This window comes from Hyperolius riggenbachi, chromosome 11 (genome assembly GCF_040937935.1).
Source record: "Hyperolius riggenbachi isolate aHypRig1 chromosome 11, aHypRig1.pri, whole genome shotgun sequence".
Classification (NCBI taxonomy): Eukaryota; Metazoa; Chordata; class Amphibia; order Anura; family Hyperoliidae; genus Hyperolius; species Hyperolius riggenbachi.
This window is the reverse complement of record NC_090656.1, coordinates 13,046,470-13,059,536: the sequence shown is the minus strand read 5'-3', so window position 1 is coordinate 13,059,536 and position 13,067 is coordinate 13,046,470. Positions and strand designations below refer to the sequence as shown.

The 13,067-nt window shown below is 46.2% G+C and overlaps 1 protein-coding gene across 3 annotated transcripts in view; it reads right to left on the bottom strand.

Annotated features, from left to right (window-relative positions):
* The window catches only part of SPG7 (SPG7 matrix AAA peptidase subunit, paraplegin), a 73,553-nt gene that overhangs the window by 23,360 nt on the left and 37,126 nt on the right, over positions 1 to 13,067 (bottom strand). For 2 of the 3 annotated variants that reach the window (XM_068260980.1, XM_068260981.1), the window contains exons 7-9: positions 11,860 to 11,985; positions 5,844 to 6,006; positions 125 to 298 (exon numbers count right to left, since the gene is read on the bottom strand). In XM_068260980.1, the coding sequence (XP_068117081.1) occupies positions 125 to 298; positions 5,844 to 6,006; positions 11,860 to 11,985 (463 nt within the window). The remainder of the gene's footprint in view (positions 1 to 124; positions 299 to 5,843; positions 6,007 to 11,859; positions 11,986 to 13,067) is intronic. The other variant, XM_068260982.1, reaches the window with a different exon arrangement.

The following is a 13,067-nucleotide window of genomic DNA, read 5'->3' as shown; positions in this document are numbered from 1 at the left end:
CCACTGTACAATTCCCTGGTGTCTTGCACATCCCCTGGAAACAGGCTGAGGAAGCAGCAGGCGATAGTGGAAACAGGACTAGCAGCTTTGATTGGTCTGCATAAGAAAGGGTTACTGAACTCACCATCCATCTCCACCAGCAGCTGGTTCAGGGTTTGCTCCTCCTCGGTGTTGGAAAAGGCAGCCATGTTGGAGGATCGCTTCTTCCCCACAGCATCTATCTCATCAATGTAGACAATGCAGGGAGCTCTGGCACGGGCTTCTTTGAACAAGCTGCGCATTCGGGCCGCTCCCAGACCTAACAGTGGCCCAAAAATAAAAATCATCAGAAACTTTCATACTCACATACACAGTATAAACAAAGTGGCTGATTGATATCCTGCTCCGCCCAGAGTTCAGAAATAGTATTAAAGTGTAACTGTCGGGCATAAAATCAAAAATCAATTCTTTATTTTTATCTGGTAAACAAGTAATAAGAATGCTAACCAGGCAATCCAAAAGTTAAAATCCCTATTACTTTTCTTGTTGATAATTTATCATTCCCCAGTTTACATGACTCTTACTTGGTACACAGAAAATTTGGTACATAAAAGAGAAGTTGCAGGGCATGCTGGGTTGTCTTTTTTTGGTAACCTACTTCCCCCTCAGACTTAACTAATGCAGCCTGATTGGCTGAAGCCTCTTTCTCTCCAGTTTTCCCCTCCCACATCTCTGTTCCTCTCTGAATGGCCAAAATTTCTCATGCTGAAACAATGCACTTTCTATAGTGAAGGGCAGGACAAATCAGGCAGACCAGACTAAAGGTGGCCATACACTGGCCAGATTCGCGGCCGTTTCGACAGCAGATTCAATCCTGAGATCGAATCTGCTGCCAATCATTTGCGCTAAACGCACCCGCCGATCCGATTTCCTCCCGAAATCATATCGGTCCGTCGATCGCGCCGTGCGGGAAATTACCCTTGATCGCCCGCGGGTAGGGAGCGCGTCGCTAGCGGCGGCCGATCCGATCAGGTATACATTACCTGAGGCTGGCTCCCGGGCGTCTTCTCCGCGCTGCACCGCTCTGTTCCGGCTCCATCCCGGCGCTTCCTGTGTCACTGCAGTGACCAGGAAGTTCAAATAGAGGGCGCTCTATTTGAACTTCCTGGTCACGGAGTGACACAGGAAGCGCCGGGATGGAGCCGGAACAGAGCCGTGCAGCGCGGAGAAGATGCCCGGGAGCCAGCATCAGGTAATACGGGGGGGGGGGGGGGGGGGGCAGGCGGCAGGAGCAGCTCAACAGATTGTGATCGGTTTCAGGCTGAAATCGATTCAGAATCAGAATCACTTTATTTCGCCAAGTACAGCAAAAGCTGTAATCAGAATTATTTGTGGTACACATGGCATAGGCCTAAATTAGTATAATACAAGACAGACGCACAACATGTACACTTTAAATGCATTGCTATTACAAACACAGGTAAATAATGATAATAATGATAATAGTAAAGGTGCAGGTAGTGGCCACGAGTCAATTTCGATGAGCCCAGCTAGAGTGCGCTGTTATGCGGGCCAGATAGGGGGAGGTTGGAGTTCAGAAGCCGAACAGCTTGGGGGAAGAAGGTGTTCTTCCGCCTGGTGGTTTTGGATGGTATAGCCCTATAGCGACGGCCCAGCGGGAGGAGCTTAAAGTAGCGGCTGCCAGGGTGAGCGGGGTCACGGGAGATCATGGTGGCCCTCTTCCTCATCCTATTTGAGTGGAGGAGGTCGAGAGGTGGAAGAGGAGATCCGATGATCTTCTCCGCGTCCGTTATGACTCTCTGCAGTTTGTGTTTGTCGCTGGCCTTTGCGCCCGCATACCAGACAATGACTGAGGAGCAGAGGATGGATTCTATGGTGGAAGTATAGAAACTAGTCAGCAGCTCCCTGGGCATGCCAAATCTCTTCAGTTGGCGCAGGAAGAACAGCCTCTGCTGAGATTTCTTCTGGATTTTGGTGGTGTTCTGTTCCCACTTCAGATTGTTTGTCAGAGTCGTGTTTGCAGTAAAGGCAGCCATAGATACCTCTCTGATCAGATTCGATCAGATAGGGATCTGTCAGCTGGTCAATCTAATGGCAAATCGACCAGTGTATGGCTACCTTAAGGGCGGATATTACATCAGGACTGGCTTCAAAATAGCCACAGTAAATATGGAAACTGTCTAGAATAGGATTCTCTACTTTTCCTTTATAAAATTCACAGGAATCATAATGTGAACAGTATAACAGGGCTGTGGAGTCGGTCCAAAAATCCACCGACTCCGACTCAGACTCCTCAGTTTAGGATTCCACCGACTCCGACTCCAACTCCTCGACTCCTCTAATTTGCATATTACAATTTTGTTGATTAAAAGTATGTAACATGAAATTCGTCTCTTAACTGCCAACGCTTAGGAATTTTACAAGACAACTGAAGTGAGAAGGATATGTAGACTACTATATTTATTCCCTTTAGACTAAAACTAGTCCTTGGTAAGAGTACTTGTAAAAGGTACAAACCGGAACAAAGAACATCTATCAGGCCCTAGGCAATATAAGTGTGGGTACATGTAAGAATGATGTACAGGTACTCTGCAGGGGAATGAGGAGATTGTAAACAGACAACACCTCTGTGTTCAATGTGCACAGCATTCTCAGTGGATTCCCTGCAGCTCTGTGGGGAGTGCATATGTAGAGTATAGTACTACTGTGTAACAAAGTAAACCTGAGACAGATGAAATTAAAGTTTTATACATACCTGGGGCTTCCTCCAGCCGCCTTCAGGATAATCAGTCCCTCGTTGTCCTCCTCCACCACCTGGATCTTCTGCTATGAGTCCAGGTACTTGAGCCAGTCGGGCGTAATGCGCATGCACACACTCTGCCGCCAGGAGCATACTACACCTGTGCAGCACTATTGCGCAGGTGCAGAATGTTCCTGGCTGTGGGAGCGGCATGCGGCCGGACAGCGCTGACTGGCTGAATTACCAGGACTCATAGCAGAAGATCCGGGTGGTGGAGGACAGCGAGGGACTGATTAGCCTGAAGGGGCCTGGAGGAAGCCCCAGGTATGTATAAAACTTTACTTTTCATCAGTCTCAGGTACCCTTTAATTTGTAGTCACCAAACCAAATTTTAACAACATATCAAATTATTTGATTTCATCAGCAAAGGGAGTGCATACAGCAAAGGGAGTGCATACATTTGCATAAATCAGCATCAATACAGAAATATTTCCATCTCATTGACCATCTCTATTAGTGACACAGCTACACATCAGACTTTATTCTTACAGCATAGATGTTATTTAGTATATATAAGAGATTCCTGTGTACACATCATATATACAGTCACAATCAGATCTGTATATCTGACCTTAAAAATACGGGGACTGCTTTATTGAAGCAGCACAAGTAACTAATTTTGATTGGTTTATTTCATTTTTGTGGACTAAGCACAGCTATTACTGTATATATACATTATTTTTAATGACTTATCTGAGAAATAGAAAATGTTATCATATTTTCTATTTTAATTACAGTTACAAATTCATTAGGAGTCGGAGTCGGTGCATTTTTTTCCCGACTCCGACTCCAGGCACCCAAAATTGCCCGACTCCACGACTCCGACTCCACAGCCCTGCAGTATAATACTAACCAGACTAACCAGCAAGGAAAGCAAACTTTTGTTTTTCTTAACATCTTAGTAAGGGGGCTTTTAGGACCATTGTAGTCCCTTACACACCCCAATGAGTTCTGGGTCACCATGAGCTTGCTGGTTAGTCTGTGCCTCTCGGATTTACAAGCCCTACTCTATAGAGCCAAATTAATCCATGCCATGCACTGATGAGGATCAAACAATCCGAAACAGTCTGTATGCATGTTGGATTATTATGGCTCTGTACATATTAACAAGCTGACACATCATTGCATTCCAGCGGTTCTGGAGGTGTGTTTAGCTTCTAAGGGTACAATGGTTAATTTGCATATATTCAGCAGTGGTGCCTGGGAGACATCTCGAGCTCACTCCAACCTGAATTATCGCAAACTCTTTCTGTTTTAGGAAAGCAAACTTTTGTTTTTCTTAACATCTTAGTAAGGGGGCTTTTAGGACCATTGTAGTCCCTTACACACCCCAATGAGTTCTGGGTCACCATGAGCTTGCTGGTTAGTCTGTGCCTCTCGGAAACACCAAAAGACTCCCGTCTGCCACTGTTCAGCACTGGGCAAGTGGACAGGGTCAGGAGAAGTACAACGCCCTGCATGAAAGCTTGCGTTTTGGTTTCTGGTCTGGAAGGAAGAAGATCGGAATCTCGTGATCTTATGGGCGAGGGGGGGGCTAGCGGCACACTGGAGGGTAGAGGAACTGGAGCGAGGGGCCGCACAGACTGCTAGAGGCTGGAAGAAGCCCCAGGTAAGTAAAGATTAACTTTTACATTCCAGCTCGGATATACTTTAAATTATGAAGGAACACAAGGCCCTGGTGATAGCGGGTGGTTCTGGACAACAGATCTAAAGCTGCTTTTGGGAGGAGCCAAGCAGCCCTGAAATCTCATTAGAGTATCTGTAATGCCTTGTAAAACAAAAGTTTGCTTTCTTAAAACAGAAAGTATTTGCAATAATTCAGGTTGGAGTGAGCTCCGAGAGGTGTCCCATGATGCATCACTGCTGAATATTTGCAAATTAGCCATTGTTGTCCTTAGAAGTTAAACACACCTCCAGATCCGCTGGAATGCAATGATGTGTCAGCTTGTAATATGTACAGAGCCAGAATAATCCAACATGCATACAGACTGTTTCGGATTGGTTGATCCTCATCAGTGCATGGCATGGATTAATTTGGCTCTATGCTGTAGGGCTTGTAACACCGAGAGGTACAGACTAACCAGCAAGCTCATGGTGACCCAGAACTCATTGGAGTGTGTAAGGGGGCTACAATGGTCCTAAAAGCCCCCTTACTAAGATGTTATGTAAAACAAAAGTTTGCTTTCTTAAAACAGAAAGAATTTGCGATAATTCAGGTTGGAGTGAGCTTGAGATGTCTACCAGAGCAACACTGCTAAATATATGCATATGAATATAGGCTGAATAAATGCCTTGTACACACATCACAATTTCCTGTCAGATTGACGGTTGAATTGATTATTCCTGAAAGGTCCGATCTGATTTTCTGATCAATCTTTCAATCACTTCTATACAAAATCGGTCAGAATCAGAAAAACGATCGGTAATCAGATAGGACCTGTAGTGAAAAAAAAAATCGATTTAACCGTCAATTTGACAGAAAATGGCATAATGTGAACTAGGCATAAGTGTCTGGGTGGGAGTGTACTTATCTCTCTCCCCCAACCTGACTGATGCTTTATCTGTAAGCTCAGAAAAATATATCTCAAACGCAGCAGGTAGAAGGTAAGAAAGTGGTTTAGACAAGACATAACAGGTGAAGTCAGCAGTGCATCTCTCTGACCTGATATTTTCTAAAGGTGTTAACGCAGCAACTTGTGTCAGGCAAGAGTGGAGAGGATATTTACTCAAAAATCTGAAGATCAAAATTTCAGAATGAAGTGAAAACCATTTCAATTCAAGCAGGAAAATGGCTGTCCCCCTGGCCACATGGAAAACGATACTGTTCTTTTCCTATGCCTGGAGATTTCGTTCTACCTGCTGGGCACATTACCGATATCTGGTGGAGCCCTGTGCTTTGCTCCCTGCAGAAAAGAGGCAATGATCTGGCAGCATTGGAGACTTCCTTCCCGATTTATGAAAAATGTGTGACAGAGGAATTATGGGTAAGGACACGCCCTATCCTGGGGGCGTGGCCCAGATACAGCATTCCGCAAGCTCTTACCTCCAATCACCTCCACAAATTCAGAGCCAGCCATTGCCAGGAAAGGCACCTGTGCTTCTGTGGCCACGGCCTTGGCCAGGAGGGTCTTCCCGCAGCCTGGGGGCCCCAGCAGCAATGCCCCTTTAGGCACTTTAGCCCCCAGAAGAAGATAACGCTCTGGACTCTGCGAGAGACAAAAAGAAGAATCAGAACTCGAAGGAGAGAGAACAGGTTGCTGTGAATTCCTCACTAATAGCAATAGTCAATGAGATGCAACTTATACTGAGCTGATGCAGTGCAGTAAAATCCCCTTATACAGTGGGGTCTTGGCTATCCGGCACAGGCCGCGATTCTCTGATGTCAGACGTGTGTAATTTTCGGTTGCCGGAGGAAACCATGTGGTAACCAGGGGACTTCAACATAATACTAAAGGTGGCCAAACATCAGGCGACTTGACAGCAAATCGACCGTCCGAATAGATTATTATAATCAAATCGGATAAAAAACGGTGACGCCAAATACATGCCCGACATCTTGCAGCATGCACGATCGACTATGCGACCAATTTCGGGGCCGAAATCGGTCGCATAGTCGATCGTGCATGCTGCAAGATGTTTGGCCGACTTGCACGATCATGTGCGCAGCGGGAACGGTGTGCAATTTCGAGACAATCGACGAACGCGACGAAACCCCCAATGCTGTGCCCCCTAATGATAAGGTCCCTTTGTGCCCAATGCAAGGTATACATTACCCCTCCGCTTGTCCCCACAGGCTCCGGGCGCACTCTGCTCTCCATACATGCGCGCCCTACATGGTTTCCTAGTAAGGGCGACACGTATGACGTCAGACGTCATACACATGGCCACGTTACTAGGCAACCACGTGGCATGTGTGTATGATGAGCAGAGTGTGCCTGGAGCCTGCAAGGACAAGCGGAGGCACTAGAAAGGTTATGTATACATCGCACCTGGGCACCGGGGGGACATTATCGTTAGAGGGGACAGTCTCGGGGGTGGGGAGAGGGGGGGGGGGGGGGTAAGGGGGCCGGGCGAGGCGGACGTATGCGGCATCACAAGGCCGATTCCCAAGAGATTTCATGCTGAAATTGCTCGGGAAATGGCATGCGGTGTATGGGCAGCTGACAGATCTCTCTAATCAGATTCGATTAGTGAGAGATTTGTCTCTTGGTCGAATCTGCGCATCATTGCTAGATATATGGCTACCATTACCCCCACCCCAGTAAGTGCAGAGCAGCGTGCAGTGGAAACCACTTACCAGAGCTCCAGGCACTGGTCCTTTCCACTTCCTGCAGCTGCCTTGCTGCTAGCTCTGTACTCCTGATGCATATGATGCAGGTCAGGTGACACATCGGGAGCCGTATGGAGGATGCAGCAGAGCAGCAGGCAGCTGTAGAAGATATATTAAGTGGTTTCCGCTGCGCGCTGCTGTGCAAAATGAAAGACATAGAGAGGCTCGCCCCCATGACTCCCCCCCACTTACTGCCGGTTGGAAGAGTGTCAGTTAACTAAGACTCTACCGTTATAAACTTCAAGGTACCTGTCCAAGTAATTGACTAGATCAGAAGTTTACTGTACGAGGATTGGTCATACATTGGATATTCATAGAGGCACATGGCCAGAACCTGGGGACTGAATTTACTGTTGCCAGAGGTTTACTACATCAGAGTTTACTATAACAGAATTGGTCATCGATTGTATAATTATACAGACGCAGTTGCTGGGACCTGAGGACTGAGGTTACGATATCAAAATTGGTCATGCATTGTATATTTATACAGACGCACTGGCTGGGACCCGGGGACTGAGTTTATTATATCCAGAGCTTCACTATATCAGAGTTTACTATAACGAGATTCTGCTGTATTACCCAAATCTATGCAGTTTGAAAATGGATCAATAGAATCCTGCAAAGGGAAAATCTGACCTGTTCAAGCGGCATAACTTTGCATTATCCGACATCAAATGCATCTCATCGACTTTCCCACTCACTACAATCAATCCCCCCTGAACAAAGCTCCGAGGGTCCATTCACACTGGGGGTCGCAAAGCTGGGTTTTAGGTTTTTTTGCAATAAATGCATATTTTTTACTATACATTTTCTCGATTTTTAGCGATCACGAATTGCTTTTTTAAATCACGCAATCGCGGCAGTGAGATTACTGCCATATACTTATTACACTAGCACTTTTAAAAGCGCTAGCGATCGCCGATGATTTGGCGATCGGCGGTAAACGGCAAGTGACAGCCTTTCAACACATCTGTACAGTGATCACCCATAAACGGTCGCCTAAAGTGATCACACACACACACAATCATTCCAAGCAACATTTAATGTCTGAAAGTCTACACAAGTCTAAGCTATGAAGCAAACCACAGCCATTTATATATGACACAAAACAACACAGTGGCTGCACAAACCAGTAACGTTAAGATCAGTGCAGATTTACACAGTGGCTCTAATCTTGTATGAAAGAAACATACACAGGAATACCCAGACAGCACATGGTGACCCAGGACCACCCCATACCATGCACTAATGAGGACCCAAAAGTAAGAAACAGGCTGCATGCATGTTGGATAGATGTGACTCTAAGGTTTATAAGCTGTAGGCTCACGATACACCAGCGGTCCTGGATATGTGCCTGGCTTTCAGGGGCATAAAGGCCTGGTGCACACCAGAGGAGTTTTTCTGAGCGTTTTGAGTTTTTAAATCTGCTGCTAATGTTATCCTATGTGTCTGTGCACACTGGAGCAATGAGGTTTTGTAAAAAAAAACCAAAAAAAAAAACCATAGCATTACATTGGGAAGAGCTTTTAGAGGTTTCAAAAGCTCTTCCCAATGTAATGCTATGGGGTTTTTTACAAAACCTCATTGCTCCAGTGTGCACAGACACATAGGATAACATTAGCAGCAGATTTAAAAACTCAAAACGCTCAGAGAAACTCCTCTGGTGTGCACCAGGCCTCAGGCCTGGTGCACACCAAAAACCGCTAGCAGATCCGCAAAATGCTAGCAGATTTTGAAACGCTTTTTCTTATTTTTCTGTAGCGTTTCAGCTAGCATTTTGCGGTTTTGTGTAGCGGTTTTGGTGTAGTAGATTTCATATATTGTTACAGTAAAGCTGTTAGGGCCCGTTCAGATCACAAATGCGGATGGCCATGCGTGCAGAACGCGTGCGGACCGCAACGCGTACGAACGCATGGCCATCCGCGTTTGTGTGCGTTGCGTGGCTGATCCCATCACTGAAAAGTGAATGGGACAGCCACGCGTTTTAGCAAAATCTGCGTGCAGCATGCGTTCCCGGACCGCACAGGTCCGGAACGCATGCAGTGTGAACATCAGACATTGCACTCTATGCAATGTCTGATGTCGTGCGTATCGGCCACCTGCACACGTTTCCAAAACGCGGCTGGAAACGCGTGCAGTGTGAACGGGCCCTTACTGAACAGCTTCTGTAACAAGAACGCCGGCAAAACCGCTCTGAACAGACGTTTTTCAGAGCGGTTTGCGTTTTTCCTATACTTAACATTGAGGCAGAAACGCATCCGAAATCCAAAATCTGCAGCAGCCCGGGAGTATGCGTTTCTGCAAAACGCCTCCCGCTCTGGTGTGCACCAGCCCATTGAAATACATTACCCAAGCGGATCCGCTCCCGCAAGCGGATCGCAAACCGCAGCTGAACCGCTCTGGTGTGCACTAGGCCTAAGAGATGATTTGGATATTCAGGAGCGATGCATCATGGGAAACGGGTTAAAGTGGACCCAAATTAAAAATACAAGATTTCAGAAATTAAATCTATTTTCTAAATTATTATAATAATAAATAGCAGCCTTTTTTCAGCTGCACGATGACAAATATAAAATATTTTACATTTATTGGAGGAACCCCTCCCTTCCTGTCATATTGCCGGGACAGAATCCGGCAGACTGGTGGAGTAGGCAGTGTCCGGCAATGGAGGAATTGCTAATGGCTGCCACCTGTATAACCCTAGTTATGAAAAGAGAAGGGTGAAAAGCAGGCACTGAAATGCTCATAGGCTTGAAGGAGTGTTTATTTATCTTTGTATGTGTCAGAGTGGTGCAACTAAATATTTTTAATTAAAAAAATGTTTGGTTTGGGTCCGCCTAAAAAAAAAAAAAAAAAGTTTTATGCATGCCTGGGGTTTCCTCCAGCCCCCTTCGGTCCCTCACAGTCTTCCCAGGCCGCCTGGATCCTCCGCTAGGCAGCCTGGCAATTTTGAAAGTCAGGGCGCACTGCGCATACGCGGGCCAGGCACAGGCCCCACCCCTGAGAGAGTTCTGTGGTAGTACTGCGGCGTAGGTGCAGAACGCACCTGGCTGCGGTAGCGCACGCGGTCAGACTGCGCCAAATTACGAAGTGACCAGGCTGCCTAGCAGAGGATCCAGGCGGCATGGGAGGACGGCAGTGAGGGACCGATCAGCCTGAAGGGGGCTGGAGGAAGCCACATGTAGGTATAAAACTTTTTTTTCGACTCAGGTACTCTTTAACTATTTCACATTCCTGGACGTGAAACTCACGTCCAGGAAGCCATGTGCGCTCCTGCGCGTCCACGCGGCCGATCGCGCGCGTGCACGCGCGCGATCGGCCGGCGGTTTGTTAGCCAGTGAATCAGTGAATCGGGCAACGGTGCCCGATCACTGATTCCTCTCCCCCGCAGAAAAAGCGACAGCTTCTCTCGGAAGCTACGCTTTTTCTGCCTCCTATGTCGCTCTAAGCGTACGTGGTACGCTTAGAGTGACGTCACTGTAAACAACTCATGGCTGCCATCTTGTGGCCAAAAAGTAAACTACATCTAAATGTTAAATAAAAATAAAAATACACATATATTTACAAAAAAAATACAATTTCAATCCCACCCTCCCAAAAATACCCACATAAAATGTTTAATTAAAAAAAAAAAAAAACATTACAATTAAAAAAAAAAAAAAAACACAAATATTTACCTAAGGGTCTAAACTTTTTAAATATCTATGTAAAGATGAAATATTTCTTTTTTTTTTTTTATTATAAGCTTGTAAATAGTGATGAATGCAAAACGGAAAAAATGCACTTTTATTTCCAAATAAAATATTGTCGCCATACATTGTGATAGGGACATAATTTAAATGGTGTAATAAACGGGACAAATGGGCATATACAATACGTGGGTTTTAATTATGGAGGCATGTATTATTTTAAAACTATAATTGCCGAAAAGTGAGAAATAATGATTTGTTTCCGTTTTCTTCTTATTCTTCCTGTTAAAATGCATTTACAGTAAAGTGGCTCTTAGTAAAATGTACCCCCCAAAGAAAGCCTAATTGGTGGCGGAAAAAACAAGATATAGATCAGTTCATTGTGATAAGTAGTAATAAAGTTATAGGCTAATGAATGGGAGGTGAACATTGTTCGGATGCATGAAGCGAAAAACGACTGAATGCGAACTGGTTAAAGAGACACTGAAGCGAAAAAAAAAATATATGATATAATGAATTGGTTGTGTGCTATGAATAATTACTAGAAGATTAGCAGCAAAGAAAATATTCTCATATTTTTATTTTCAGGTATATAGTGTGTTTTCTAACATTGCATCATTCTATAATATGTGCAGAGTACACAACACTCAGCATTCAAAATGAGTCTTTCAGAGCAGTCTGTGAAGTAATGACCTCTCCTCTGGCAGAGAAAAAGTAAACTGTTCACTTACAGTTGAGATAATAAAAGTCAGAAGACAGCCCTCTCCACGACTTTGAAAGTCGTAGAGCTTAATGGCTTTTTTGCATAGAGATAACAACTGGAGTTTCTTAACTCTTCCTGTACTGGAAACAATTACACTGATGTATCTGATCTTAATGTTTTATTTCTTAGCTGTGCTACACATACAAATCATAATATCATTTTTTTTTCGCTTCAGTGTCTCTTTAAGAGGGCAAAATTATATTTAGAAATATACAGATGGATTGCAGAGTGTTGCCACATGGGGGCGCTCTGTACACATTGCTGCAGCTTGACTTACCTTTAAGTAGTCAACAAATTCCTTCACTTCCATCTTGGCTTCATGCATCCCAGCAACATCCTTAAAGCTGATTCCCTTTCCAGAGGCTCCATCTACAATCGTGAAACGCGCCATCTTCAGCTGGTTCTGCAGAGAGACAAGCAGGGCGGAGCTATGAGCTATGCAGAGGACAGGGCAGCCAGGAGACAAGCAGGGCGGAGCTATGAGCTATGCAGAGGACAGGGCAGCCAGGAGACAATCAGTGCTGAGCTATGCAGAGGACAGGGCAGCTAGTATAGGCAGGAGACAAGCAGGGCTGAGCTATGCAGAGGACAGGGCAGCCAGGAGACAAGCAGGGCTGAGCTATGAGCTATGCAGAAGACAGGGCAGCCAGTATAGGCAGGAGACAAGCAGGGCCGAGCTATGAGCTATGCAGAGGACAGGGCAGCCAGTATAGGCAGGAGACAAGCAGGGCTGAGCTATGAGTTATGCAGAGGACAGGGCAGCCAGGAGACAAGCAGGGCTGAGCTATGCAGAGGACAGGGCAGCCAGTATAGGCAGGAGACAAGCAGGGCCGAGCTATGAACTATGCAGAGGACAGGGCAGCCAATATAGGCAGGAGACAAGCAGGGCTGAGCTATGCAGAGGACAGGGCAGCCAGGAGACAAGCAAGGCTGAGCTATGAGCTATGCAGAGGACAGGGCAGCCAGTATAGGCAGGAGACAAGCAGGGCTGAGATATGAGCTATGCAGAGGACAGGGCAGCCAGTATAGGCAGGAGACAAGCAGAGCTGAGCTATGCAGAGGACAGGGCAGCCTGGAGACAAGCAGGGCTGAGCTATGCAGAGGACAGGGCAGCCAGGAGACAAGCAAGGCTGAGCTATGAGCTATGCAGAGGACAGGGCAGCCAGTATAGGCAGGAGACAAGCAGGGCTGAGATATGAGCTATGCAGAGGACAGGGCAGCCAGTATAGGCAGGAGACAAGCAGAGCTGAGCTATGAGCTATGCAGAGGACAGGGCAGCCAGGAGACAAGCAGGGCTGAGCTATGCAGAGGACAGGGCAGCCAGGAGACAAGCAAGGCTGAGCTATGAGCTATGCAGAGGACAGGGCAGCCAGTATAAGCAGGAGACAAGCAGGGCTGAGCTATGAGCTATGCAGAAGACAGGGCAGCCAGTATAGGCAGGAGACAAGCAGGGCTGAGCTATGCAGAGGACAGGGCAGCCAGTAT